General features: G+C 45.5%; 1 protein-coding gene and 1 non-coding gene across 4 annotated transcripts; both read right to left on the bottom strand.

The window, feature by feature from the left end:
• Nucleotides 1–20: 20 nt before the first annotated feature.
• On the bottom strand, nucleotides 21–21389 carry PRSS54 (serine protease 54). 3 transcript variants are annotated; one of them, XM_007671984.4, is made up of 7 exons: nucleotides 21207–21385; nucleotides 15211–15299; nucleotides 12540–12640; nucleotides 8635–8806; nucleotides 6473–6728; nucleotides 5726–5857; nucleotides 21–760 (listed from the first exon to the last, which is right to left on the bottom strand). In XM_007671984.4, the coding sequence occupies exons 3-7, from the start codon at nucleotides 12586–12588 to the stop codon at nucleotides 200–202; spliced, it is 1170 nt and encodes a 389-aa protein (XP_007670174.1). In that variant the 5' UTR covers nucleotides 12589–12640; nucleotides 15211–15299; nucleotides 21207–21385; the 3' UTR covers nucleotides 21–199. The 3 variants fall into 3 exon arrangements, with proteins under 3 accessions (XP_007670174.1, XP_007670175.1, XP_016083803.1); XM_007671985.3 differs by lacking the exon at nucleotides 15211–15299 and having other exon boundaries at nucleotides 21207–21389; XM_016228317.2 differs by lacking the exons at nucleotides 12540–12640; nucleotides 15211–15299; nucleotides 21207–21385 and having other exon boundaries at nucleotides 8678–8738.
• Nucleotides 11369–11506, bottom strand: LOC114815350. Its single transcript, XR_003763113.1, has one exon. It is a non-coding gene; the product is annotated as a small nucleolar RNA SNORA7 (small nucleolar RNA).
• Nucleotides 21390–26335: the final 4946 nt, after the last annotated feature.

Here is a 26335-nt window from a genome sequence, read left to right on the forward strand (position 1 = left end):
TCAAGTCTTAAGCCGAGGACTGCCTGTGGGATTTCCGGGTTTTATTATGTGGAATGACACAACAAAAATGTCAGGACAGAACATCTGGAGTCAGACTCGTAGCTATAAAAACAAAAACAAAAAATCGTAGAAATGATGTGGAGGATTCCTAGCCTGCTGCCCAGCTGTCTTTTCCAGTTCCAACGGTTTACCTCAGTGACTAGAGGTCCCTGTAAAGGAGAGCAAGCAAGAGGACAACCAAACTCAGTTCATGAGGCTGACTGAACCCTTTATGACCGGAAATGGGAATAACTTCCCCACCGTAATAGTCATAATATATTGGCTCAGAGGCAAGAGCTTTTGACCTGGCTCGTTCATCCAGATTTTTCCACTCCTGTTCCTTTCCATCTTGAGGGTTGTGGTTCTCTTGCAAAGAGGCCGACGGTTCAGCTGAATGGGATTTTGCCTTGGCCTGACCCCTGGGACTTTGCAAGTGTTTCTTCTCTTCGGAGTGGTCCGTCGGTTGAGGTATCTGTTCTCCTAATTCACTCTTCTCTTTGGAATTTGCAAGAGACAGAGGAGCTGGACTTTTCTGGCTGTAAGTAGGATACAAGGGTGTGCCGGCTTTCACTGTCCTGGTGGAAATCCAGTTACTGTAGTGGGACACCACGGTATAAAGAAATGGCCCAAAGCAGGCCATGCCACCATGATTTAATATTCCACTCAAAATCCATTGCCTTGTATCCCGGGCCTGGCAGAAAACGGGGTTTCCTGGATCACCCTGTGAAAGAGAAAAGCAGGGTTAAAAGGGGGAGGGAAGTGGTGGTGGTGTGGGGTGGCAAGTCTTTGTGCAATTTTTGCCATTTTTATGATTCTGGAAATATTTTAGAAGGTTTCCCAGAGGAGTGAAGGCAAAATAGTTCCCGATCCTCTCCACAGTCCACATAACTCCCCTAAATTCCAACGAGATGACTTTCTTTTTATTCATTTTACTACCATTATCACTGTACCTTTTCCTTTCCCGGAATACTCTAGTATTCCCTGGGGCTGACAGGCCAGGGTAAATTCTGACGGGTTCCACTGCCCCTCTTTCACCTTGCCCAGACCCCATGCTCCTCCTCTGCACCCCAATTCTAGGTATGGGCCCATGCAGGCTTGGCTGCGGCAGAGAGATAGTGGGGAGGACAGAGGCGGGGAACTGCCTTTAGCATGGAGACAGTGGGCCCCCCATTGATTGATAGGCCTCATTGAGGGTGACCTTCAGCTCAGCTCACCATTCTGTCAATTAATCAATCAATCATATCTATGGAGCGCTTAGTGTGTGCAGAGCACTTTACTAAGCGCTTGATTTGTCCCCGATTATTGCTCACGATCTTATTTTTCTTTCCCAGACTCCCGAGTCCTTCCTTTTCTCTGTCTTCTCTTTGGATGTTTTAAATTTCATCATGTCCTTCCCTGCTTTGTCTCCCCTCTTTGGTTTTCTGCTTCTCCATCAGCTTCCACCTCCCCTCTCCATTCCGGTTCTAACTTCTTGTACTCTTTCTGTTTGAACCACTGACTGCCTCCTTCCCCTTTTCACCAAGTCCTAGATGTCGGAGCACACACATCTTCAAGACTTTTCCTCAAGACATCTCTGCTTCTCATGCGTTTTTACCTGGTCCCGGTATGTTGTTCTACTTGTATATATGTAGAGCTGCCCTTCATTTACAAAAATAATAGTGTATCGATTTCGTCTATCTCGCCGCCGACCGCTGGGCCACATCCCACCTCTGGCCTGGAACGCCCTCCCTCCTCATATCAGACAGATATTTGCTCTCCCCCACTTCAAAGCCCCATCGAAGGCACATCTTCTCCTAGAAGTCTTCCCTGACTAAGCCCTCCTCTTCTCCCACTCCCTTCTGCATCGCCCCGACTTCCTTCATTCATCCTCCCTCCCATCCCCACAACACATATGTATATATCTGTATGACAAGTCATTTCACTTCTCTGGGCCTTAGTTACCTCCTCTGTAAAATATAGATTGAGACTGTGAGCCCCACATGAGACAGGGACTGCCTGTATCCACCTGCTGCAGTGCCGGTCGCTTAGTAAGCGCTTAATAAATACCATTATTATTATATAATCTATAATTTATATTAAGGTCTGTCTCCCCCTCTAGACTGTGAGCTCACTGTGGGCAGGGAATACGTCTGTTATATTGTACTCTCCCAGGCACTTAGAAGTGCTTTGCATACGGTAAGTGCTCAAAAAATACGATGAAATGAATGAATAGTGGTGGTGTTTATTAAGCGCTTACTCTGTGGTCAAGCACCATACTGAACACTGGAATAGCTACAAGATAAACAAGGTTAAATGAATGAATAGTGGTAGTATTTATTTGGCAGTTACTCTGTGCCAAGCACCATGGTAAGCGCTGGACTCGCTATAAGATACACAGGTCAGACACGGTCCCTGTCTCCCGTCAGGCTTAGAGTGTACGTGAGAGGGAGAACAGGGATTTAATCCTTGTTTTACCCAGAGAAGTTAAGTGACTTCCACAAGGTCACCCAGTAGGCAAAAGGCAGGGCCAGGATTAGAACTCAGGTTCCCTGATTCCCAGGTCTGTGCTTTTTTCACTAGACCATGTTGCTTCAGTGGCCTGGTGGAACGAGTACAGGTCTGCAAGTCAGGAGACCCGGGTTCTAGTCCCACCTCTGTCACAGGTTTGCCGTGTGACTTAACACATAGCAAGCGCTTAACAAATCCCATCACCGTTATTATTATTATTGTCATTACAGAAGCAGGAGCAGCAGGCTGATTACCCCGGCGGGGGGCAATCTGGAATTCCAGGAAACTCGAGATAGCAGAGCTAGATCCAACAGACACGACAAGCCGACCATCTAGGAAAGCAAGCAGGGTGAAAACCGTGGTTATGGTTTTCAGCGTTAGACGTGCCGTCTTTGAAGTTGGACAGAATTCTCTCTTTTATCCATATGCCTCTTTCTGTACCTCCCCTAAAAAGCTTTCTCTCTATAAGCACTTGCCCGTCTCCCCATTCTCTTTCTTTTAAAATGGTATTTGTTAAGTGCTTACTATGTACCAAGAACTGGGGTAGATGCAAACTAATGAGGTTAGATACAGTAACTGTCCTACGTGGACGGTTCACATTCTTTATGCCCATTTTCCAGAGGAGGTTCACTGAGGCATGGAGAAGTGAAGCGGCGGAGCTGGGTTTAGAAGCCAGGTCCTTCTGACTGCCGGGTCCGTGCTTCTCCCTTTTAAATGAGCACTTTACTCTTGTTCCTCTTCTTTCCCTCTTAACGTCCTTTTCAGGAAGCAGGAGCAGCAGAGTGAAGGCAAAAAGGAACGGAAGCTACGAATGGAGACTAGAAGAGAGGGGCAAGCTCAGTCCCCTTTCCTAGAGGGAGCCCAGCCCAGCGATGCTTTTTGGTTTTTAAATCACCGAACCAATTTCCTGAAGGCTCAGCAAGAGACACATAAACTCCAGCAGATGGGCCTCTTTATGATTCTCGTTAAGACGAATCTCAATTGAGGACAGAAAGGAAATGGGTTTAAATTGCAGCGTGGGAGTTTTAATTTGGACAGAGGAAGAAATTGCAGGTTATTCTAGTAGGGAGGATCAATCAACTAATCACATTTATTGAGCGCTTCCTGTCTGCAGGCTCTGTACTAAGCGCTTGGAAGTTTACAATATAACAGGGTTGGTAGACATGTTTCCTGCCCACGAAGAGTTTAGAGTCTAGAGGGGGAGACAGACATTATCAATCAGTGATATTTATTAAGCACTTACTGTGTGCAGAACACTGCACTAAGCGCTTGGGAGTGGAATTTTTTTACAACAGTTACAACAATTTCCCAAAAGAAAAAGTGGCAGAGCCAGAGCCTCTGACTCCCAGGCCCATGCTCTTTCCATTAGGCCACACTGCTCATTTTCCAGGGTCATTGTATCAATTCTCCATTTTGGCTGTGTAGTTCTTGAGTTTGGGCTTATTGATTTCCAAATTTTACAACCATTTTTTTACAACAATTTTACAGACACATTCCCTGCCCAAAATGGTATTAATATAAATAAATTATGGATATGTACATAAGTGCTGTGGGGCTGAGGGGAGGGGTGGATAGACCCCGAAATGAATTTCTTTCTAGCTGAAGAACTTCGAAAAACAGAAAGGGCCCTGTGCCTGGGAAGGTTTAAGGAAAGAGTTCACTAGTTGACTTTTGGAGGTCTCGATCGGTTCTACGATTCGCGATTGTCTTCCTTGCTTCTTTCCACCGAGGATTAGAGGATCTGGCCCCTGGTTACCTTTGAGACAAGTCTGTGCATTGTATTTCTCATCCTGTCCCTCTAAAAACACTTGCCCATCTCCTCATCCTCTTTTAAAGTGATTTCCGATAGGCTAAGCCAAGGGGTATCTTGAGAGGGCTCGTGAACCAAATTTGAGAAAGTTGATAAATATCCCAATAAGTGACACTGACTCATTTCACAACCTGATTATGGAGCCTAGCTTCCTCTGTTCATATGATCAGAGATGCATCTTACAGGCATTTTTACTCTAATGACTGATAAGGAGCAGCTCTAAAGGGGACCTGACGGAGACCTGTGATGTAGTATCCCGTATCTGTGGACTTGATGAAAGGTTCTTTAAATGACTGAAAAAAACCTCTCCCCAAGACATGTTTAACAAACACTGTCTTGTCTTATGCTGTCGAGTCGTCTTCAACCCATAGCGACTCCACGGACACATCTCTCCCACAAAGTCCCACCTCCATCTGCAATCGTTCTGGAGGTGCGCCCGTAGTTTTCTTGGTAAAAATAGGACAGTGGTTTACCACTGCCTTCTTCCACGCAGTAAATCCAAATCTCCACCCTGGACACTCTCCCATGCCGCTGCTGCCCAGTACAGGTGGGTTTTGACTCGTAGCGGATTGCCTTCCGCTCGCTAGACACCGCCCAAGGAATGGAATGGGTAGGCCTCTCCTTGACTCTCCCTCCCGTAGCCGAGACCGATAGAGTCCCGGAAACCCTCCAGGTGCAATGCCGGCGTAATTTGTATGTAATCACCCTTCCAAATTCAATACTATTTTTTAAGGAAGACAAAATCCACTAATAATAAGAAGAATAATATTGGTATTTGTTAAGCGCTTACTATGTGCACAGCACTGTTCTAAGTGCTGGGGGAGATGATAATCAGGTTATCCCACATGAGGCTCCCAGTTAATCCCCATTTTCCAGATGAGAAGTGAAGTGACTTGCCCACGGTCACACAGCTGACAAGCGGCAGAGCCGGTATTCAAACCCATAATCTCTGACTCCCAAGCTGGGGCTCTTTCCACTGAGCCAAGCTGCTTCTAGTAAAGCAACCCCTGATGATTCATTCCATGAATGGGGGTTGGTGTGTTGGTCTTTAAAGTCTAAATGCCTCTCCACTTTTTTTTTAAAATGTTGTTTGTTAAGTGCTTCCTACTTGTCAAACACTGTTCTGAGCACTGGGATAGATACAAGTGAATTAGGTTGGACACAGTCCCTGTCCCGCGTGGGCCTCACAGTCTAAGTAGGAGGGAGAACAGGAGAACGGAGGCACAGAGAAGCTAAGTGACTTGCCCGAGGTCACACGGCAAACATTTGGCAAAGCCGGGATTAGAACCAGGTCCTCTGACTCCGGGCCCGTGCTCTTTCCACTAGGCCAAGTGGTCATAAGGTTCATTTGATCAACTTTTAGCCACAAATATCATGAATATCGCTTACCAAACATCCAGACTCATTATCTGATTCTCTATGGCTGCAACATGCCGTCCCATTGTATCTTCTTAAGGGACACCGTTCAATGTCCACCACGGACAGCTTCCTCAGGACGCTCATTGTTGCGGGCTTTCCTGTCTGAACCAGTGAACAAAGAGGCCAATATTGTTAACCAAAGATGTGAAACCCTGTGCCAAGCCCCAAAGAAAAATGATGTTGAAGCATCTGTTAACCAAGATGGCTTTTGGACATCCCCTCCTACCGGCGGAGAGCTCCCAAGAATTTCAATAACAGAAATGAAGATACCAGAGTCTCCCACACTGCCAACCCCAGCCTCTCTCCCTGCTCTTACGTCCCCCTACTCTCAAAAAAAAATAAAATCCTGGCCCAGGAAATCTCAGCGATCCAATCATTGCCCCCGCGTGATTTTCCAAGATGAAGGGATGATTTGATCCCGTGTTTCAGGTGTGGCTACCTTTCTTCCCCCCACCTCCGTCGTCATCCGCCAAGTTTAGGATTTCCGCCACTTTCCCCAGGTCTACCTGGGACGGGATGAGAAATGGCTCTAAGCTTGTAATTTCTACGTTTGGCAGAAGGAACAAGTACTGGAAATCTTGGCAGGAAACTAATCTCGTGACGCTTTCGGCCCAACTTTTCAGGCATCAGCATCCTGAATCATTCGGCTTGGATCCTAAATGAAAGCCAACTCCGTCGGTCCCACACATCCTCCTCTATGAGAATAAGAGCTTTAACTGTAGAACTGCGGATCCATCCCGACACCCAGCAGTTGCTCAGTGCCGCTGCGGCCACGGTGTTTCTCGGAAAGCATATGGGTTTAACTCGGTCGCCGAATTCCATCGCTGCATCTGTTTTTAAGAGAGCGATGTTATGCTCCATGGTGACGTCATCGAATTCCTCGTGGGTGATGATGGTGTTGACTGAATACTCCGGGTGGGTTTTTCTTTTGGCATTCATGTTGGCAATGCCGACCACAGCAATCACCTTAGGCCTAGAGAGGAAGCAGGGGAGTCTTCCGTAAGAAAATCAATCGATCAATCACGATACTGATAATAATCATGGATCTTGGTAAGCGCTTACTATGTGCCAAGCCCTGTTATTATAATCCTGGTGTGGATTATAATAATAATAGCAATGATGGTATTTGTTAAGTGCTTATTATGTGCCAAGCACTGGGGTAGATTGAAGGTCATGAGGTTGTGCCACATGGGGCTCACAGTCTTAATCCCCATTTGACAGATGAGGAAACTGAGGCCCAGAGAAGTGACTTGCCCAAAGTCACACAGCTGACAAGTGGCGGAGCCGGGATTAGAACCCATGACCTCTGACTCCTTCCACTGAGCCATGCTGCTTCTCTGGATACGAGGTAATCAGGTTAGATGCAGTCTCTGTCCCACGTGGGGCTCACAGTCTTCATCCCCATTTTCCAGATGAGGTAACTGAGGCCCAGAGAAGTTAAGTGACTTGCCCACAGTCACCCAGCAGACATGTGGTGGAGCTGGGATTAGAACCCACATCCTCTGACTTCCGGGCCTGGGCTCTTTTCACTAGGCCACAGTGCTTCAACCAGTGGTATTTATTGAGCGCTTACTATGTGCGGAGCACTATACACAGCACTTGGGGGGTGCTTAGTACAATACAACAGAATTAGCGGTCACGTTCCCTGCTCGTACCTCAGAGGTACCTCACGCTCAGAGATCTAGGGGAAAAGATGGTCGCTGCGGCCACCAGAAGCCGCTTGGAGGCCTGGTCTCTGCAGAGCGGGAACCCAACAGACAAATCAAATTCCTTTCGACGACCGAGTGAAATAAAGTTCGGAATCCACTCATGGGTATGTCTGTGAGGAAGGCCCTTTAAGAGCCCAAGGGGACTCCGCTCACAGCAGCTTTCTTCCTAGGAGACTTTTTCAACCTGTCCACTTCATAGGTTGTTCTACGCTGGCCTTCTGGATGCCAAGCATTTCGGGAGGCGAGAGGAGTCAGAGTAGAACGTTGCGAAAGACGGTCCGGAAAGTGGCTCGGGTCGACGGGTGATGGTGGGGGGGGGAGGGGGGAGAGGCACTTCGAAATAGCAGGCGCTCCTAACCCTTCTCCGCTTAGCCGTGACAGAACGTTTTCTAAGAAATTAAGAGTTCCCAGAGATACCACATTAAAGGAAATAACCGCACCCCCGCTGCAGGAAGCGGAGACAATGAAGCAAAGGCCTCGTGTATCGCCACTACCCCGTTTTGGTATAATGTACATTAGGATGCAGAGACAGTAGCTCTCCCTTCTGCGTCACCTAGGCACCTGGACCCGTTCCCTTTAAGCACTTGGTAGTCACCGCAGCCACAGCACTTAGCGATCTGTCATTTATCTTAATGTCTATCTCCCCCTCTAGACCGTAACCTCCTTGTGGGGAGGGATCGGGTCTGCCAATTCTGTTGTATTACACTCTCTCAGGGACTTAGTACGGTGCTCGGCACACGGCAAGCGCTCACGAAATACTAATGATTGATTTCCTATTAGTTTAGTTCCTGAATTTCTCAGGCCGCTGGGTTTAGACTATGAGCCCCATATGGGGTAAGGGACTCTGTCCAACCTGATTATCTTGTAATTCCCCAGGGCTTAGTACAGTGGGTAGCACACAGTGGGCGTTTAACGAGTACCACAGTTATTATTATTATTCATGCAGGGGAAACCTGTCCGGGTCATCTTCTATTCAGAGTGGTGATTTAGGATTCTGAAGAAACTGCAGCGGAGAATGTGGTCAATCTGTTCAACTCCCGCCATCTGGGTCAAGACCGGATTGCCATCTTCCCTCAGAGAAGAAATAACCTCCGGGCACTGGAGTCCCTCTTTTCCCTTTTCCCCTGCCCATCCAAGATGGCTCCGTGTAAATAGGATGACAATACTGGCCTATTCTGAAAGCTGGAAGCAATGCTTAGAATCCAGTTCTCACTTATGATGCAGCCAAACATCAGATGGGTGTAGTGGGAATCTTGCAGAGATACCATCCAGGGGAACTCATTCACGGAGGCAAATCCTGCTCTGGGAAGGGCTGACACAATGATGTTTTGTATCCCGCAAGCTGCAAAAGAAAAATAGAGCATCCTCATCATCCGGCTCACGTTGCTCCGAATGGGATTTTTAGGGTTTTCTTATTTCTACTCTCTCACTTCTCTCTCATTACTTAGTTTTCATGACTTATCCCGTCCCTCTGTTTCTGCCACTCCATCTCTTATCCCACTGTTGCTGTTTTTCCCAAATGAGTTTGGGAACCGGCTCATAAAGAAGGAACTCTTTCCAAGCCCAGGCTCCTCCAGAGTTCCAATGTTTAATACACTCTACCGTACATTCTCAAGTGCTTAGTTCAGTGTTCTGCACACAGCAGATGCTTAATAAATACTATGGGCTGATGGGCTGATAACTCTTCAGGGCAGCACAGACTTTTTTAGATTTGAATTTATATCAGATTTTGGTTTATGCTTTCATCTGTTGACAAATCATCAAAATTATAACTCAAATGATAAGTCAAATCATTAAACGAGGTGAAATTATTGAAAAACTCCCCAAATTCATCATTGCCAAAAAGTCACAGAGGATTTGCCTGATAGTTTTATTAGATCCTGTTTTTAGTTTTTGGGGTTTTTTTTTCAGGAACCTGGGATACTTAGGCGTACTGAGTTTTTAAAGTTGTTTGTGTAATTGGCATATTTCAGATGCTTTGTCATGGAATTTAAATTACGGTTATCTTTCTTCATCGTGATCTAAAATACAGGCAAATTGAGTTGGACAAAGTCCCTGTCCCACGTGGGGCTCACAGTCTCAATCCCCATTTTAGAGATGAGGTAACAGGCCCAGAGAAGTGAAATGACTTGCCCAAGGTCACACAGCAGACAGTTGGCAGGGGCAGGATTAGAACCCATGTCCTTTTGACTCCCAGGCTGGGCTCTCTCCATTAGGCCACACTGCTGTTCCAGACTCAGCATCTCTGTTGTTTGTGTATAGAAGGATGGGGTCCCCCTTAAAATGTGGGGTCTGGGGCAAATGTCACAATTAACTCTCTCAATAGCCATGGAGCTCCACAGTGGAAGAACTGGGGATTTTTACTTATTATTTAAATGGACGATATAATTCTGCATCACCATACTGTAACAGGATGAAACATGAATTCTGAATAATAATAATAATAATAAGTATGGTATTTGTTAAGCGCTTAACTATGTACCAGGCACTGTACTAAGCGCTGGGGTGGATACAAGCAGATCGGGTTGGACACAGTCCCTGTCCCACGTGGGGCTCACAGTCTCAATCCCCATTTTTACAGATGAGGTAACTGAGGCACAGAGAAGTTAAGTGACTTGCCCAGTCACACAGCTGACAAGCGGCGGAGCCGGGATTAGAACTCATGACCTCTGACTCTCAAGCCCATGCTCTTTCCACTGAGCCACGCTGCTTCTCATGAATGTCATGGAAATAAGTGCTTCAGGTCCGCAGGTGTCATGAGAATAAGCACAGTCGGCTCCATAGACAAGGACCGTGTCTAATTCCCACCTGTGTATTCTTTCTCAGTGCTTGGATCAGTGCCGTGCACCCAGTAAGCACTCTAGACTGCAAGCTCGTTGGGGGCAGGGAACGTGCCTCCCAACTCTGTTACATTGTACTCTCCCAAGCATTTAAGACCATAGTAAGCGCTCAATAAATATAATTTATTGATTAATATCACTGGTATTACTACTACTATATTATTCACCATTCACAATTCATTTGGTACAGTGGATTCTAACAAAGTATTGTTTTTACACAGGAGGTTGCTTTTTCTCTTACCACTCACTTCTCTTCATATTTCTACGATGGTTTTCCTTTGGTTTTGGGTTGCCTCCTCCCTCTTTATCCCTTCTGGTTCTTCCTCCATTTCTCCCTACCTTGATAACTCTTTAGCCCGAACTAGGGCCCGAGGCCGTGACTTGCGTGCATCTTTTTAGTCTCAGCAATCAGGGGATGGTTAGGAAAGTCTTCCATTTTGAAAAAAGCTGCTGTGGTAACTGCTAATAAGGCCAGAGCCCTGTTAACTGAATATTCATTTTGAAACTAAGAGGTAGCTCACGGTCCCCACTCGGCAGGTCGACCGAGGCAGAGCTTCTTGGCTTAGCGTTCGGTTGTGGCTTATCTTAGTACCACGTTTCTCTCCCGCTAGTCCTCCAAGTCAAGAGCGCTTTCAATTAAGAAAACATTCTGGCAAAGGAACATCATTAAATACGTATGGAGTCTTGTCTAATGCCGTCGAGTCGTCTCCGACCCATCGCGACTCCGTGGACGCATCTCTCCCAGAACACCCCATTCATTCAATCGTATTTATTGAGCGCTTACTATGTGCAGAGCACTGTACTAAGCCCTTGGCAAGTACAATTCACCAACAAATAGAGACAATCCCTACCCAACAACGGGCTCGCGGCCTAGTAGCGGGGAGACAGATATCAAAACAAGTAAACAACCATCTCCATCTGCCATCGTTCAGGTGGTGTATTCACTGAGTTTTCTTGGTAAAAATAAGGAAGTGATTTACCACTGCCTTCTTCCGTGCAGTAAACTCGAGTCTCTGCCCTTGACTCTCTCCCGTGCCACTGCTGCCCAGCACAGGTGAGTTTTGACTTGTAATGGATTGCCTTCCACTTGCTAGCCACTACCCAAGCTAGGAATGGAACGGTTATGCCTCTGTTTGACTCTCCCTCTGATAGCTGAGACTGGTAGAGTACTGAAAACTCTCCAGGGGCGATTCTGAGAGGGGTACTGATTGATGAAAGAGCTGTATATTTTTCAACCTACTATACTATTTTTTATTTTAAGATGAAACAGAGGGAGAGCTGTGGCTAGAAATCTGTCTTGCACTATCCCGCAAGCAAAATCTCCCAGAAAAAGGCCCTTTAATTCATTTATTATGGTATTTGTTAAGCGCATACCGTGTGCCAAGCGCTGTTCCAAGCACTGGGGTAGATACAAGGTAATCGAGTCGGACGCAGTCCAAGACAATAGCTGGAAGTTGTGCCCACAGGGAAAAATTCACCTTTCCCTATGATCTAGTCACCCACCCACAATCTCGGTCCAGGAAGGGAAGCCAGAATAGAACTGGAGAAGCAATCGGGGCACTGATGCCGCCTGGGAGAATACGGGGAAGCTATAATGAGAAAATCACCTCCCTCTTCCCGCTTCCCCAGACAAGCCTTGCTTGGTGTTATGTTTTCCCTCCTCTCCTTCCCCGCTTGCTGGGGTTACGTGAAGGAGAAAAATCCGTTGGACTTAGTTTAGTGGTGCTTAGGAATCAGAATGAGAGTGCCAATGTGAAATAAATAGTTATTCCTTTTTTGGAAATCCACGTGCCACACGAGGACCTCCCACCCACTCAAAAAATGCACTTCACCTTGCCTGTATCACTGATTCGTACAATGGTTCAACCAGAAGAGTGTGAGGGGCCGGGGGGTGGGGAGGAGCCTTTATCTGGAACTTGTTTCTGCCAGATATGACTCATTTTTCTTCCATTTCTTTGGTTGTAATATCGGTAGGAGGCCCTATAAACCTAAATTTACATTTCTTTCCCATATTAACACTCTCTGCTTCGAACAATCAAATTCATTCCACCCAGACCCAAATATTCTAGGTCACACTCAGCAAACTAGATACCGGGTAGCACTAATGGGGTAATACTGTCTCTAGGAGTAGCTTGGAAAAGATAACCGCTCGGCGATAACTTTGCGATATTATATATGCTCAGTTCTCTGCATCTATGTCCCGGTTGCAGTCATTTAAAAATAAATTTAACTCACTGGCAGAAGATTGTGAAATGTGCAGCAATACCAAGAGCAGTCTTCTCATCTTTGACCTCCTGACAAGGCAAACTGAGGCGAGGCAACTCAAGACTGGCTACCTGTGAAAATGGAAGTCCTTTTAACTGACATTTGGGCAGAATCTTACACATTTGGTTCCTCCTGCCCCAATTAAAATATCCTCCATAGACAAAGGCACGTCCTCCACCTTCTGTCGTATTTTATTCTCCCAAACGCTTAGTACTGGGCTCTGTACATATTAAGTGCTCAATAGAAACCACGGATTGATCGACTAATCTTCAAAAAGGCAACAAAATCCAATTTCCATTGCTCAGTCCTTTTGATAACATTAAGTTACTGGATTGAACTACGGGTTCAGTGAGAAGCTCCACCATATACTTTCCCGAAAGTTAGTTGAACACACATCTCTTCTTCAAACTTCATCATCATCATCATCACTGGTATTTATTGAGCTCTTACTGCGTACAGAGCACTGTATCGAACGCTTTGAAGTGTCGGATAGGATGGAATTGGTAGACACGTTTCCTGTCCACAATGACCTCATAGTCTAGAGGGGGAGACAGACACTAACATAAATAAATATAATGTACAATTTACAGATATGTTCGTAAGTGCTGTGGGGTCGAAGGTGAGGCAAATACCAAAAGGTCTCGGATCCAAGTGCATAGATGACGCCGAAGGGAGAGGGAGTGGGGAAGAGAGAGCTTAATTGCGGAAAAGAGGGCTTAATCGGGGAAGGTCTCCTAGAGGAGCTAAGTTCTGCTGAAGAAGTGATATTTTGCTTGACTCTTAGCAGTGATGTTACTCTGCTGAAAAGAGATGATAGGCAGGATTTCAAACTCTAGTTTTGTGTTCAAGGTTCGACTTTGTCTTAAGGTTAAACTAAATTTCACCCCACAATCTTAATGCTTTGCATTTGTTTTCCTTCTTAGAGTCCTTTCCTCTTGCAACCTTTTTGGAGGTTTATTTCGGGCCTCAAATTTGTTCCTAGCTGCCCTTGAGCTCCTCAGTTTGCCAGATGTTTCCTGGACACCTTAGGGTAGCTCTCCAAACTCCTATTTATACTTTCAAACTGATTGATGTTGGCAAAGGAGAAATGGTTTCTTGGCCTCACAAAATCTAGTCTCATGATGGAGGGGTTTTTTTTTAATGCTTTTTTATATAGGACTCTACCTAATTATATAGCATGGCATCACCGTTACCTTGGTGACTCCAATTAAACAGAGCCGTGAATGGGACAAGGAGAGATCCAGGATTTTTTTTTTTAAATCGTATGTTTATTGGGTTTGGACTGCTGATAGGTTCACAGTGACATTTTGTCACTCTTCCCAAGTTGCCAGAACGAAAGTTGGGCTGGATTTTAAATGAGTTTCTATTAAAAGATTTGACACAGTCAACAAGGAACTGCTGTTGGGCACTTTATGAAACCCCCTTCCCCAGCAAACCCCCACCTCTGCCAAACTTACAAACATGACTATGAAGCATATTACAGGATACTTTTCAGATTTACCACTAACTTGAAGATAGCCAAAGTCGCGTAACAATTTCTAAAATGCAAATTTTTCCGGGCACCGAAAAAAACCCTCTCTGGGCCATACAGAATTGGAAGCAGCCACTAAAGTAAATTACTTTGGAAGTACATGCCTAAATGATGCTCTGATCAACGAGAAGCTAGAAAATTAAAGCTAAATCCAGACCGTCAGTGTGGCATTTTGAGAAGCGAGAAAAAGCTACTGAGATTCAAGACCCTAAAGTCAGCAATGTGATGGAGCCATTCATTGGTGAGAAGCAGCAAGACCTAGTGGAAAGAGCATGAGCCTGAGTTCTAATCCCAGCTCTGCCTAATGTTTGCTGTGTGACCTTGGGCAAGTCACTTTACTTCTCCGTGCCTCTGTTCTCCCGTTCTCCCTCCTACTTAGACCGCGAGCCCCATGCGGGGCAGGGGCTAAATTAATTAACTAGCGGCTCGGCCTCGTGGATAGGGCACGGGGCCCGCAAGTCAGAGGACCTGGGTTCTAATCCCAGCTCTGCCACCTGTCTGCTTTGTGACCTTGGGCAAATCACTTCACTTCTCTGTGCCTCAATTAGTTCATCTGAAAAATGGAGGTTAAGAATGTGAGCCTCGTGTGGGACCTGATTACTTTGGATCTAATCCCAGCGCTTAGAAGAATGCCGGCACGTAGTAACTGCTTAACAAATACAATTTTTAAAAATGAACTTGTATCTACCCCAGTGTTTAGAAGTGTCTGCTACATAGCAACGCTTAAAAAGTGCCATTAGAAAATGGCAGCAGCAGATGGACCCCAGAGGAGAGCAGGAACCAGAGAAGGGAAGTGGGTGACATTTTGAGTAAAAGTACAAATAAATTTAACAAATGAAGTAATGATTCAGAATCCCACAGAGTGAAGGTCTCCACAAAGAGCAGTAATAATAATAATAATGATGACATTTGTTAAGCGCTTAATATGTGCAAAGCACTGTTCTAACCACCCCTAAGCAGGCCACGGCCTACATGTGTTGTGTGGAGGGGATTGCAGTCAGTCAATGGTATTTTTTGAGTGCTTACTCTGTGCAGAGCACTGTACTAGGCGCTTGGGAGAGTACGATATAACAGTATAACAGACACATTCCCTGCCCACAATAAGCTTACAGTCTAGCGGGAGGGCAGGTCACATGTCGGACTTTTCGGGCACTCCAAAATCCTTCTCAGAGTAACGTCTTCAGCCAGATTCTCCCCACCTAAAGGAAAATGTAATATGCAGTATGTGGGAGGAAGTGGGACGCGACACATTCCTCTAGACTGTACGCTCCTTGTGGGCAGAGAATGTGTCTACCAACGCGGTTATAGCATACTCTCCCAAGCGCTTAGTACAGTGCTCTGCACGCCATAAGAGGTCAATCAATACGATTGACTGATTCCAAGGAAAGGAAGCTGAATGAAGCCAAGACAATAATAGACAAACGACTGGCTCCTGAATAAAAGCTGAAGTGAATAAAATGGATCCAGCTTGGGAGGATTGAAGGTTGCGTTCATGTAACCATTGTCCATGTCAATCTCTTTGGAAGATTAAGATGATTACATCCAATGACGCAAGTGTCTTTAGCGCTTAATTATTTTAGTGTTTCTTGGCTGAATTCTTACTGCCAACTAAGAGTTTCCTCCGATGAATAACCATCTAACTCTTAAAATAGTAACAGAACAGAGGTGTGCAAGCCACAAGTAACATCGCAGTGACTTCCTTTGTCTTGACTGATATCTATTAGTTTTCCAGCCAAATGCATATCGTTGTTTAATTTTGTTTTATTATAAAATTTAAAAAAAAACAATTTGAGAGGATGTTCCCAGAAATAAGAAACCCTGTTTTGGTGTGGCTCATTTATACTTGCTATTTTATTCGGTCTGATCTTTCTCTCCAAGGCATTCTCTCTGTATACGTTTTGTTAGGAATCTTGGAGAAAATTTAATTTCCTGTTATTTATGTCGAAGAAAGTAATGTTGAACACAGATTTGCATTCGCCAGATTTTTCAAATAGCATCTGTTAAGCCCTTACTATGTGTCAAACACTGTTCTAAGCGCTGGGGTACGTAAAAGTTAATTAGGTCAGACACAGGCAGGTGTCACAATTCGAACTTTCCCCAAATTTCACTAAATGTACGATAGAATAAAAACCTTTGAAAGGAATGGCAGTGGAAATATTAAGCCTCTGGGAAACGAACATTAATCAATTAATTAAATCATATTTATCGAGCCCTTTCTGTGTGCAGAGCACTGTACTAAGCGCTCGGGAGAGTACAAAAGGACAATAAAATTCCTTCCATCCTGATCACCTCTGGTGGGGGAACTGCCATATAATGTATCTGTAGAGGATTATTCTACAGAGGGTTTCTCGACGGTCGGCCTTCTCGGAGAATGCGGAGGGTGGTTAGGGAGGAACAAATCTGAGGCGAAGGAATTTAGCGGGGTTGACCCAACGAACATGGCACAAAAGGGAGAGTCTGAGAAGGGAGAGCTTGACACTTGAGGTCCAGGAAGAAAGGAATTTGCCAGGGCAGGAGAGTTTGCATTTATGTTGGGTGGATTTCAGTTTTGTTTGGGGGAGAAAACAGGCTTATGTTGAGCCTTAGGGTGAAGCAAGCTGAAATGCAATACGTCACTGCTTCCTTTTTGCTTCTTCTAACCTAGGAATGCTCACTTACGTAACTGGACTCTCCCCAGAATACAGGAACTATAAACCAGGTGTGCACCTCAGTTGAGCAGCTGGGGAATATCCAACTGGACCTAAACTGGGACAAATCATAACCGGGCCCATCTTCTGAAAGAGACCGACTTTAAACAGTGATTTAATGCCGGTTTTTATTTTCAGCACTTAGCAAGAGGAGCCCGTGAATCTACCTGGAGTCAGAGCCCTAGCTAAGCAGCCTCTGCCGGGGCTGGTAAATTATTCCAATAATTTTTCTCTTGACATTGACCAGAGGGATGGAGAAACGTCTGGGTGAAATTTGGAGGTAAAAACAAGTCCCACCCGGAAGAGAGTTTCAGCCGTAATTCACACTGACTAGCCCATAACTAAGCATTTTAGTGTCCGGGGGTGGGGGAGTCGGGGAGAAAACTTGGCCCACCTCCAGACTGGGTAGGGTGTGGTAGGCTGGTCCCCAGGCACACACCTCCAGGCCACACTCCCCTCCTCTAACCTTCTCCCTGTACCTCCGTCTTGTCTATCTCGCCACTGACCTCTCACCCATGCCCTGCTTCTGGCCTGGCGTGTCCTCCATCTTCACCTCCAACAGACAATTCCTCTCCCCACCTTCAGAGCCTTCCTGAAGGCCCATCTCCTCCAAGAGGCCTTCCCTGACTAATGCCTCCTTTCCTCTTCTCCCACTCCCTTCTGTATCGCCCTAACCTGCCCCCTTAAATCAACCCCCGCTCATTCATTCAGTCATATTTATTGAGCGCTTACTGTGGGCAGAGCACTGTACTAAGCGCTTGGAACGTACAATTCGGCAACCGGTAGAGACAATCCCTGCCCCACAGCACTTACATACATATCTGTAAGGGAAGGGAAGCAGCGTGGCTCAGTGGAAAGAGCCCGGGCTTGGGACTCGGAGGTCAAGGGTTCTAATCCCGGCTCTGCCCCTTGTCAGCTGTGTGACTGTGGGCAGGTCACTTCTCTGGGCCTCAGTTCCCTCATCTGTAAAACGGGGATTGACCGTGAGCCTCACGAGGGACAACCTGATTACCCTGTATCTACCCCAGCGCTTAGAACAGTGCTCGGCACATGGTAAGCGCTTAACAAATACCAACATTATTATTATCTGTAATTTTATTTATTTATATTAATGGCTGCCTCCTCCTCTAGGCTGTAAGCTCACGGTGGGCAGGGAATGCGTCTGTCATACTGCTACGTGGTTCTCTCCCAAGCACTTAGTGCAGAGCTTTGCACACAGTAAGCGCTCAAAAAGTGCAATCAATTGACAGAATGACTGACTGCCATGAGCAGCAGAGCCTCACGGAGCAGTGAGCCATCTCTGAAGGGGTCCTCTCTGTTTCTTTCTAGACTGTAAGCTCGTTGTGGGCAGGGAACATGTCTGCTAATTCTGGAGTAGTGTGCTCTCCCAAGTGCTTAGTACGGTGCTCTGCACACAGTAAGCAGTCAATAAATACTATTGGTTGATTGATTCTCCCCCTACTCCCAGAGATGACATAATTTACTTTCTGGAAATGAAAAAAATAAAACCCGTGCAGACTCACTTTTAACTCTAATAAAAACTTTGAAGATACTTTTTCACAAGAAGCGAATTAGCTTGGTGTGAGGCACTCGGGAAGCAGCGTGGCGTAGTGGATAGAACAAAGGTCTGGGAATCAGAAGGTCATGGGTTCTAATTTCAGCTCTGCCACTTGTCTGCTGTGTGACCTTGGGCAAGTCATTTTACGTCTCTGTGCCTCAGTTCCCTCATCTGTAAAATAGGGATGGAGTCTGTGAGCCCCACATGGGACAGGAACGGTGTTCAAATGGATTGGTTTGTATCCAACTCAACGCTTAGTACAGTGCCTGGCACATGGTAAGCGCTTAACAAATACCATTATTATTATTAACCCAACTGCTCACTGAGAAAATACTTTCTGACATCGGGCAGAAAGAAGGAATGGGAAGAATCCTTGGATACATGAAGTAGGGATCAAATGACAAGCCACCTCACGTACTTCACATCATCAGCATCATTATTATTATTACTATTAATAATAATAATTTCTTAAGCACTTACTAAGTGTCAAGCACTGTTTTAAGCGCTGGGGTAGATAAAAGCTGTTCGGGTTGGACACAGTCCTTGTCCCACATGGGACTCACAGTTTAAAGTAGGAGGGAGTGAAATTTAATCCCCGTTCTCATAGCTGAGGGAACTGCGGCATAAAGAAGTGAAGTGATTTGCCCCATGATGCACTTCAAGCAGTTGGCCGAGTCAGAATTAGAACCCAGGTCCTCTGACTCCCAGGCCTGTGCTCGTTCCACTAGGCCACGCTTGTTTCTCACACCTACTGAATATTGCCACACTGTTACTTTCCCAGACTCCCGTTCAAAGGCATCAACTATTTCATCCTTCCTCCAGCCCCAGTACTTAAGTGCTTATTATGTGCCAAGCACTCTTCTAAGCGCTGGGGTGGATACAAGTTAAGCAACCTTTTGAAGAAAAACGATCCCGGCAGCAGAGTGAAGTATGGACTGGAGTGGAGAGAGACAGGAGGCAGGGAGGTCAGCGAGCAGGCTGATGCAGTAAGCAAGGCGGGTTAGGATAAGTGCTTGGATGTGTCTGTTTATTGTTAGATTGTACTCTCCCAAGTGCTTAGTACAGTGCTTTGCACGCAGTAAGCGCTCACTAAATACGACTGAACGAACGATTGATGTCGTAGCAGTTTGGAAGGAGAGGAAAGGATGGATTTTAGCGACGTTGTGAAGCTTGAATCGACAGGATTTAGTGATAGATGGTATTTATTTTGTATCGATAAGGGTTGACCGTGATGCGGAACTCCACCCTAGGCATTTGGAAGAGTCCGATCCAATGGAGTTCGATCCCCGCCCTCAAGGAGCTGACAGCGTGGGTCGGGGAGGAGACATCCGTGAAAATCAATTTACAGCAGCGGATCTGCAGGCCAACCGGAGGCCCACAGCGGACTGCAGTTGGAGACCCGCTGGGTTCTAGGGGAGGCTGTGTAATTTCGGTCATGAATGGCTACTTACCTAGAGTGAAACATATGTGGGGCCACAACAGTGCTCGTGGAGAACAACATCATCGCTAATGAGGCACTGTGTCACATCCCCTAATGCTCCATTTCAGAGAAAACTACTCATCAATTTTTTACAAAAATGTCATAAGACTTTTAAAAACATTTCTCCCGGCTGTTTTTCTGACTCCATAGTGTCTGTGAGCTTCTGGTGGGCAAGGAATGTGTCTGTTTGTTGTTATATTGTACTCTCCTAAGGGCTTAGTATAGTGTTAGGCACACGATAAGTGCTCAATAAATACGATTGAATGATTTACCACGCCTGCCTCCCTGGGACCGGGTTGGGGTTTTGCTGGGGGATTCTGAAAACTGAGATTTCACACCCAGTCCTTGCTTTCTGCCTCTCTATTTCCCATCCCCGCTGCTTCCCTCATTTTTCGAAAACAGTCTCTTTTCCAAAGAGCACAAGTTCTGGAGGTCTGACATTCTCCAACAAAAACAGCCACATCTGCTTCCACCATATTCATCGTTCTGCTGTTCTGAAACAGCATGACCCACAGGAGGTAATAATAATAATAATAATAATAATTGTGGTATTTGTCAAGTGCTTACTATGTGCCAGGCACTATACTAAATGCCGAGGTAGATACAAGGTAAATGGGTTGGACGCAGTCCCTGTCCCACATTGGACACACGGTCTTAATCCCCATTTTACAGACGAGGTCGCTGAGGCCCAGAGATGTGAAATGATTTGCCCAAGGTCACACAGCAGACACGTGACGGAGCTGGGATTAGAACCCAGGTCCTTCTGACTCCCAGGCCCTTGCTCTAGCTATAATAATATTATCTCTTATAATAATAGGGTCCATCCACTAGACCACACCGCTTCCCTATTCAAGAGATAAACCAGTCACAAGTAAGCACTCAATAAATACGACTGATTGAATGACTAAAGGAATGACTGTCATTCTTCATTTTCCTACTACAAAGGTGCATCCATATTCAATATCCAAAGGCCTGCTCTAAACGATAGTTAAAACTGCAGTGAAGAAAATGTAATAGAAAATTCAGGCCTTAAAATTGGAAAACTGAGTCATTCACCCTTTGCCTGTACCTGAGCCTGAGGTCAGGCTGGATTTCTCCACCCTCCCTGTTCCCACTGCCAATCCCGTATTTATTTTAAAATCCTTTCAACCCAGCTTACGGCCCTCTCCCTCCCTCAGCGTGTAGCATCATTTACTTCACATCCCTCAGGGCTGCCCTGTTCCCAAACACAAGTAGAGTTTGGGCTAACGGCAAGGCAAATGAATTCCCCGAAAGTGGGCCCCTTGGGCCTTTTTAACTTCCACATCTGTGTGCGTCTGTTTCTGAAGTTTCTCCAAAAGACTCCCCATCTCTGAATCTCCTATAGATCTCATCTGTGTACCTTAGAGAGAGGAAGGCCGGAGTCCGCTGACGGTCTGAATTTTGGGCACCGAGAGTATTAAAGGAAAAAACAGATGTTTAGGCCTCTGTCCGGCCCTCTCGGGCTTCAGAACCCCACTAAAAACAAAAGCACATTCTACAATGAGATGGGTCAGTTGGTATGTACCACACAAGCCCTAAAGAATGAAATGACTCCAGGTGGATGTGACTAAATAATGCACATTCTATCAGGGTATTGTTCCATCATCCACTACAGGCTTTCATTTCCTCCCCAATACCCCCTCGCTAATGGAACAGTCGATCAATCGTATTTATGGAGCACTTACTTTGCGCTCCACCAGGCCCAGCCACTTATCTGCTATGTGACGTTGGACAGGGCGCTGAACTTCTCTGTGCCTCGCTGCAAGCTCATCGCGGGAAGGGAATGTCTCTACCAACTTGGTTCGATTGTACTTTCCCTAGCGCTTAGTACAGAGCTCTGTACACATTAAGCGCTCAATGAATTTGATTGATCAGAACGGGGATTACGACTCGGAGTCCCATGTGGGACATGGACTGCGACCAACTTGATTAGCTTTTAGCACTTAGTAAACTGTCTGGCACATAGTAAGTGCTTAAATACCAAATACCAAAAAAGTGCTCGGGGATGTAGAGTACAAGAGTTGGTAAATGTGAGCCCGGCCACAAGGAGCTTATGATCTATACCCTAGAGGGGGAGAGAAACATTAAAATATTTTAGGATTAGGGGAAACAGTAGAGCATAAGCATCTCCCCCCTCTAGCCTGTGGGCAGGGCCTATGTCTCCCAACTCTGCTATATTGTAATCTCCCAAATGATTAATACAGTGCCCTGCCCACAGTAAGTGCTCACTCAATAAATACAACCGATTGAGTGACTGACATAAATAATGTGGGGCTGAGGTGAGTATCAAAGTGCTAATCCATCACATTTTCAATCAATCGTATCTGTTGAGTGCTTACTGCGTGCACAGCACTGTACTAAGCACTTGGGCGAGTATACAGAGAAGCAGCGTGGCTCAGTGGAAAGAGCCCGGGCTTGAGAGTCAGAGGTCATGGGTTGGAATCCCGGCTCTGCCATTTGTCAGCTGTGTGACTGTGGGCAAATCACTTAACTGCTCTGTGCCTCAGTTACCTCATTTGTAAAATGGGGATTAAGACTGTGAGCCTCACGTGGGACAACCCGATTACCCTGTATCTCCTCCAGCGCTTAGAACAGTGCTCTACACGTAGTAAGCGCTTAACAAATACCAACATTACTATTACTATACGGTCCCTGCCCCACAATGAGCTTACAGTCTAGAGGAAGCTAAGCCAAAAGCTGCCGCTGTCATTCTGGAATCAATCATTCCTATAAATAGTTCAATAAACTCCTCAAAGCATGCGATTTGGTCTTTGATGTGAACCAAAGCGGGGAAAGTCTAATTCTCAATCCCACAGAGACGGTTATTGAAAGAATAATGAGCAACAGTCGTTCTGCCACACCAGATAAAATGATTACTTCAACACCAGCTACTTGCTCTAAAAGAAATAAAGAAATGGAAATAAATCGTAATAGGGTCAATGTCCCTTTTGGGAAAAAGAGTGATTTGTCTTCGGCTTGGCATTTGTCTAGCAGCAACAGGAGATGGGTTTTGGGTCAACAAGCCGTTCCACTTACATTTATACTAATTAATTTCCAAACAATATCTTCAATCATTTGAAAATTCTTATTTTAATTTTTCATTATTATTATTAATGAGAAACCACCCAGTTTTGATCTAGAAAGAAGTCCAAAATATAAATTAGTGCCCAGGTAGAACTTTCTTTGGAACTATTGATAAAATCATCACTGAAACTCATTTGGCAGCGATTAGGAGCTCAGGAAAAAAAATAAAAATGAGCAGAAATTATTCCTCGAAATCGATGGAGCCTGTGGAACAAGATAAATTCCAGTTGGGGATCCGTTATTGATTATAACTTCTTGCAGAAGGTGATTGAAATAATCAGCAACATGATAGAATAAAGCAGGGCCCTACTTTACAGACCAGCTCCTGTTGTATTAGTTTTAAAGTGCTTGCAAATTTGGGGCTATGTCAGATGGTAAAAATAATAATAATAATAATAATGTTGGTATTTGTTAAGCACTGACTATGTGCAGAGCACTGTTCTAAGCGCTGGGGTAGATACAGGGTTGTCAGGTTGTCCCTCATGGGGCTCAGAGTCTTAATCCCCATTTTATAGATATTGTGGCAGGGGCCTTGCCAGTCAATCAATCAATCATTGATTATTATTATGTGCAGAGCATTGTACTCAGTACTTAAGAGAGTACAATAGAACAGAATTAGGAGACACGTTCCCAACCAATAAAACAACATTAATTTGGAATCAAGTCAGAAGGTGGGGCAGAGGGAATCCCGTCTAAATGCATGAAAAGTCTGAATTGTAGAGTGAATCTTTGCCCCTGACGAGGGAGAGATAGGCTCTCCATAAATGGGTGGAAGTTCTTTGGAGATTTATTTCCCTTAACAACGAATCAACGTCCGGAGATGAGTGATCTGCTGAGCAATGTCCCTTGAGGCAATAGAGATAATAATAATGTTGGTACTTGTTAAGCGTTTACTATGTGCCAAGCACTGTTCTAAGCGCTGGGTAGGTAAAAGGTGATCAGGTTGTCCCACGTGGGGCTCACAGTCTTCACCCCCATTTTACAGATGAGGGAACTAGGGCCCAGAGAAGTGAAGTGACTTGCCCACAGTCACATAGCTGACAAGGGGCAGAGCCAGGATTCAAACCCATGACCTCTGACTCCCAAGCCCGGGCTCTTTCCACTGAGCCACGCAGCTTACAGTCTGGGGGGGGGGGGGAGATGGAACTTAATATAAATAGAAAAGTGCTGTGGGAGGGGTGAATAAAGGGTACAAACCCAAGTGTAAGGGTAATGTATAAGGGAGTGGAAGAAGAGGAAATGAAGCCTTAGTCTCAATCATAGGTATTTATTGAGCGCTTACTGCATGCAGAACACTGTGCTGAGTGCTTGGGAAAGAACAATGCAGCAATAAACAGTCATATTCCCTGCCCCCAACGGGCTTACAGTCTAGAGAAAGCAGAGTAGGGACCCCGGATCCTCGAGACGGCAAGCTCGACCTCTAGTCTGTAAGCTCACTGTGGGCAGGGAGCGTTTCTGTTTATTGCTGTACTGTCCTCTCCCAAGCGCTTAGTCCAGTGCTCCGCACACAGTAAGCGCTCAATAAATACGAATGAATAAAGAATGAATGAAAGTAAGGGTCAGAGAGGGTGATTTAATGGCTTCCTCCCATATAACCACAGTCTCAAGGCTTTCCCCATCTCCCCACTCCCATTCTCTTGCCCACCCTTACAACTCCTACTAAGCAGGATGGCAAATTCTCAGCCCAGACTTCGGCAACGCCCCGAGACCATTATCTGCCGACTGCCGATTCCCGGGCGATCGAACCGTTCATTGAAACGGAAACCAGAAATGAATTGGAGTCGGTGGCAGTCAATCAGTACACAAGGAAAATTTTGTTCGAGTAATTTACCTCCTCTAATAGCATTCATCCTAATGGGATTTTAGCCGTAGCACTACGTCTCTTCAAGCTATTAATGTTCACTGCCTTCCAGTACCTCGATTCACGTTAGTTTGTGTGGGAGGGACTGTTGAAGATCTTGCAGGGTGGAAACTCTTTACAGGCTGATTTTTTTAAGCTTGTTTTCAAGTCTATTTAAAACACGTATCTTTATGCAGATGATATTCAAAATGTGCTTTTTAGTGCGGGATTTTTAATCTACTACTCTTTGATTTTTTATTACCTTTTTTTTGCCTTTTATATCGCCAAGACAGAGAAGCTGTGGTTCAGCTCCAATATCAGTATTCTTTCCAAAAGATAAATTTTATCCTATCTACACCTTAGGCCTCATGGTAGAAATTCAAGTCATATTTGAGTTTTGCCTTTGTTATTTTCACATTACGTCACAGCATTAATGAAAGCCTGCCACGATGGTGGATTTAAACCGACTTTCACCGACACGGAGATCTTTACGGTCGCTAAGAGTCTGATCCGAGCATCAGTGGAGGGTGGCCAACCTTACTGACCCTAGTAGGTGCACAAGGTCATCACTAGACATCTTGACCTCTCACAAAGACTTCCAAGACTAAAGGTCAACTCGCCAATTTATTCCACTCGACTGCTCTGTCACCTTCAACCCTTGAGGCCAATCTCTTCTCAAAATTCTCTCATCCCTTTTTCTGCTTTTTAGAGAAGAGTCCGAATGGCCTGATTTTGATCAGGCGCCCTTTTGGGGAATTGTGCGTGCTAGGGCAGGTTGGTTGAAAGCAGAGCCGCTTAGTGGAAAGAGCTCGGGCCTGGGAATCGGAGGCCTGGGTTTTAATCCCAGCTTTGCCACTTAATTGCTGTGTGACCTTGGGCGAATCACTTCACTTCTCAAGGCTTCACCTTTCCCCATTTTAAAATGGGGGTTCCTGACCTGTTCTCCCTGCTTCCACCGTGAGCCCCATGTGAGGCAGGGACTGTGTCCGATCTAATGATCTTTTATCTACCCCAGCCCTTAGTCTAGTGTGTGGCACATAGTAAGTGCTTAACAAGAGCCATTATTATGATTAGGATGACGAATTGTTAGGGCGCCTTATTATTTTTGCGGGACCATTGAGGGCCACGTATCTCCCAGTGAAGAATAAGGTTGGGGAGGAAAACTTAAGGAGACGGAATTGCTTTTACCCCAGGGGCCCCTAAATGGCATCAAACCTGCCCCAGATCCTGGCACCGCTTTTGGATCCAGGCCAAGTGGAGGTTGATGACAGCCTTGGCGATTCCAGCATTAATTTATTTCTCTTCATTTCCATTTTCCCATCTAGACTGTAAGTTTGTTCTGGGCAGGGAACGTGCCTACCAACTCTGTTATACCGTCCTCTCCCAAGCGTTAGTATACATACAGTAAACACTCCATAAATACCACTGATCGATTGATTAATTCCTAAGGTGGCACTTTCCTTAGTCAATGAATCCCTTGGTGCGGCCAGAGTGAAGCATTAGGGAGACTGAACGCAGCCTGCGAGCTGAATTTTTCTCCTTCCTAATAGTAGTATTAGAATCTC

The sequence above is a fragment of the Ornithorhynchus anatinus genome, chromosome 11, assembly GCF_004115215.2.
Source record: "Ornithorhynchus anatinus isolate Pmale09 chromosome 11, mOrnAna1.pri.v4, whole genome shotgun sequence".
In the NCBI taxonomy this organism is placed as follows: Eukaryota; Metazoa; Chordata; class Mammalia; order Monotremata; family Ornithorhynchidae; genus Ornithorhynchus; species Ornithorhynchus anatinus.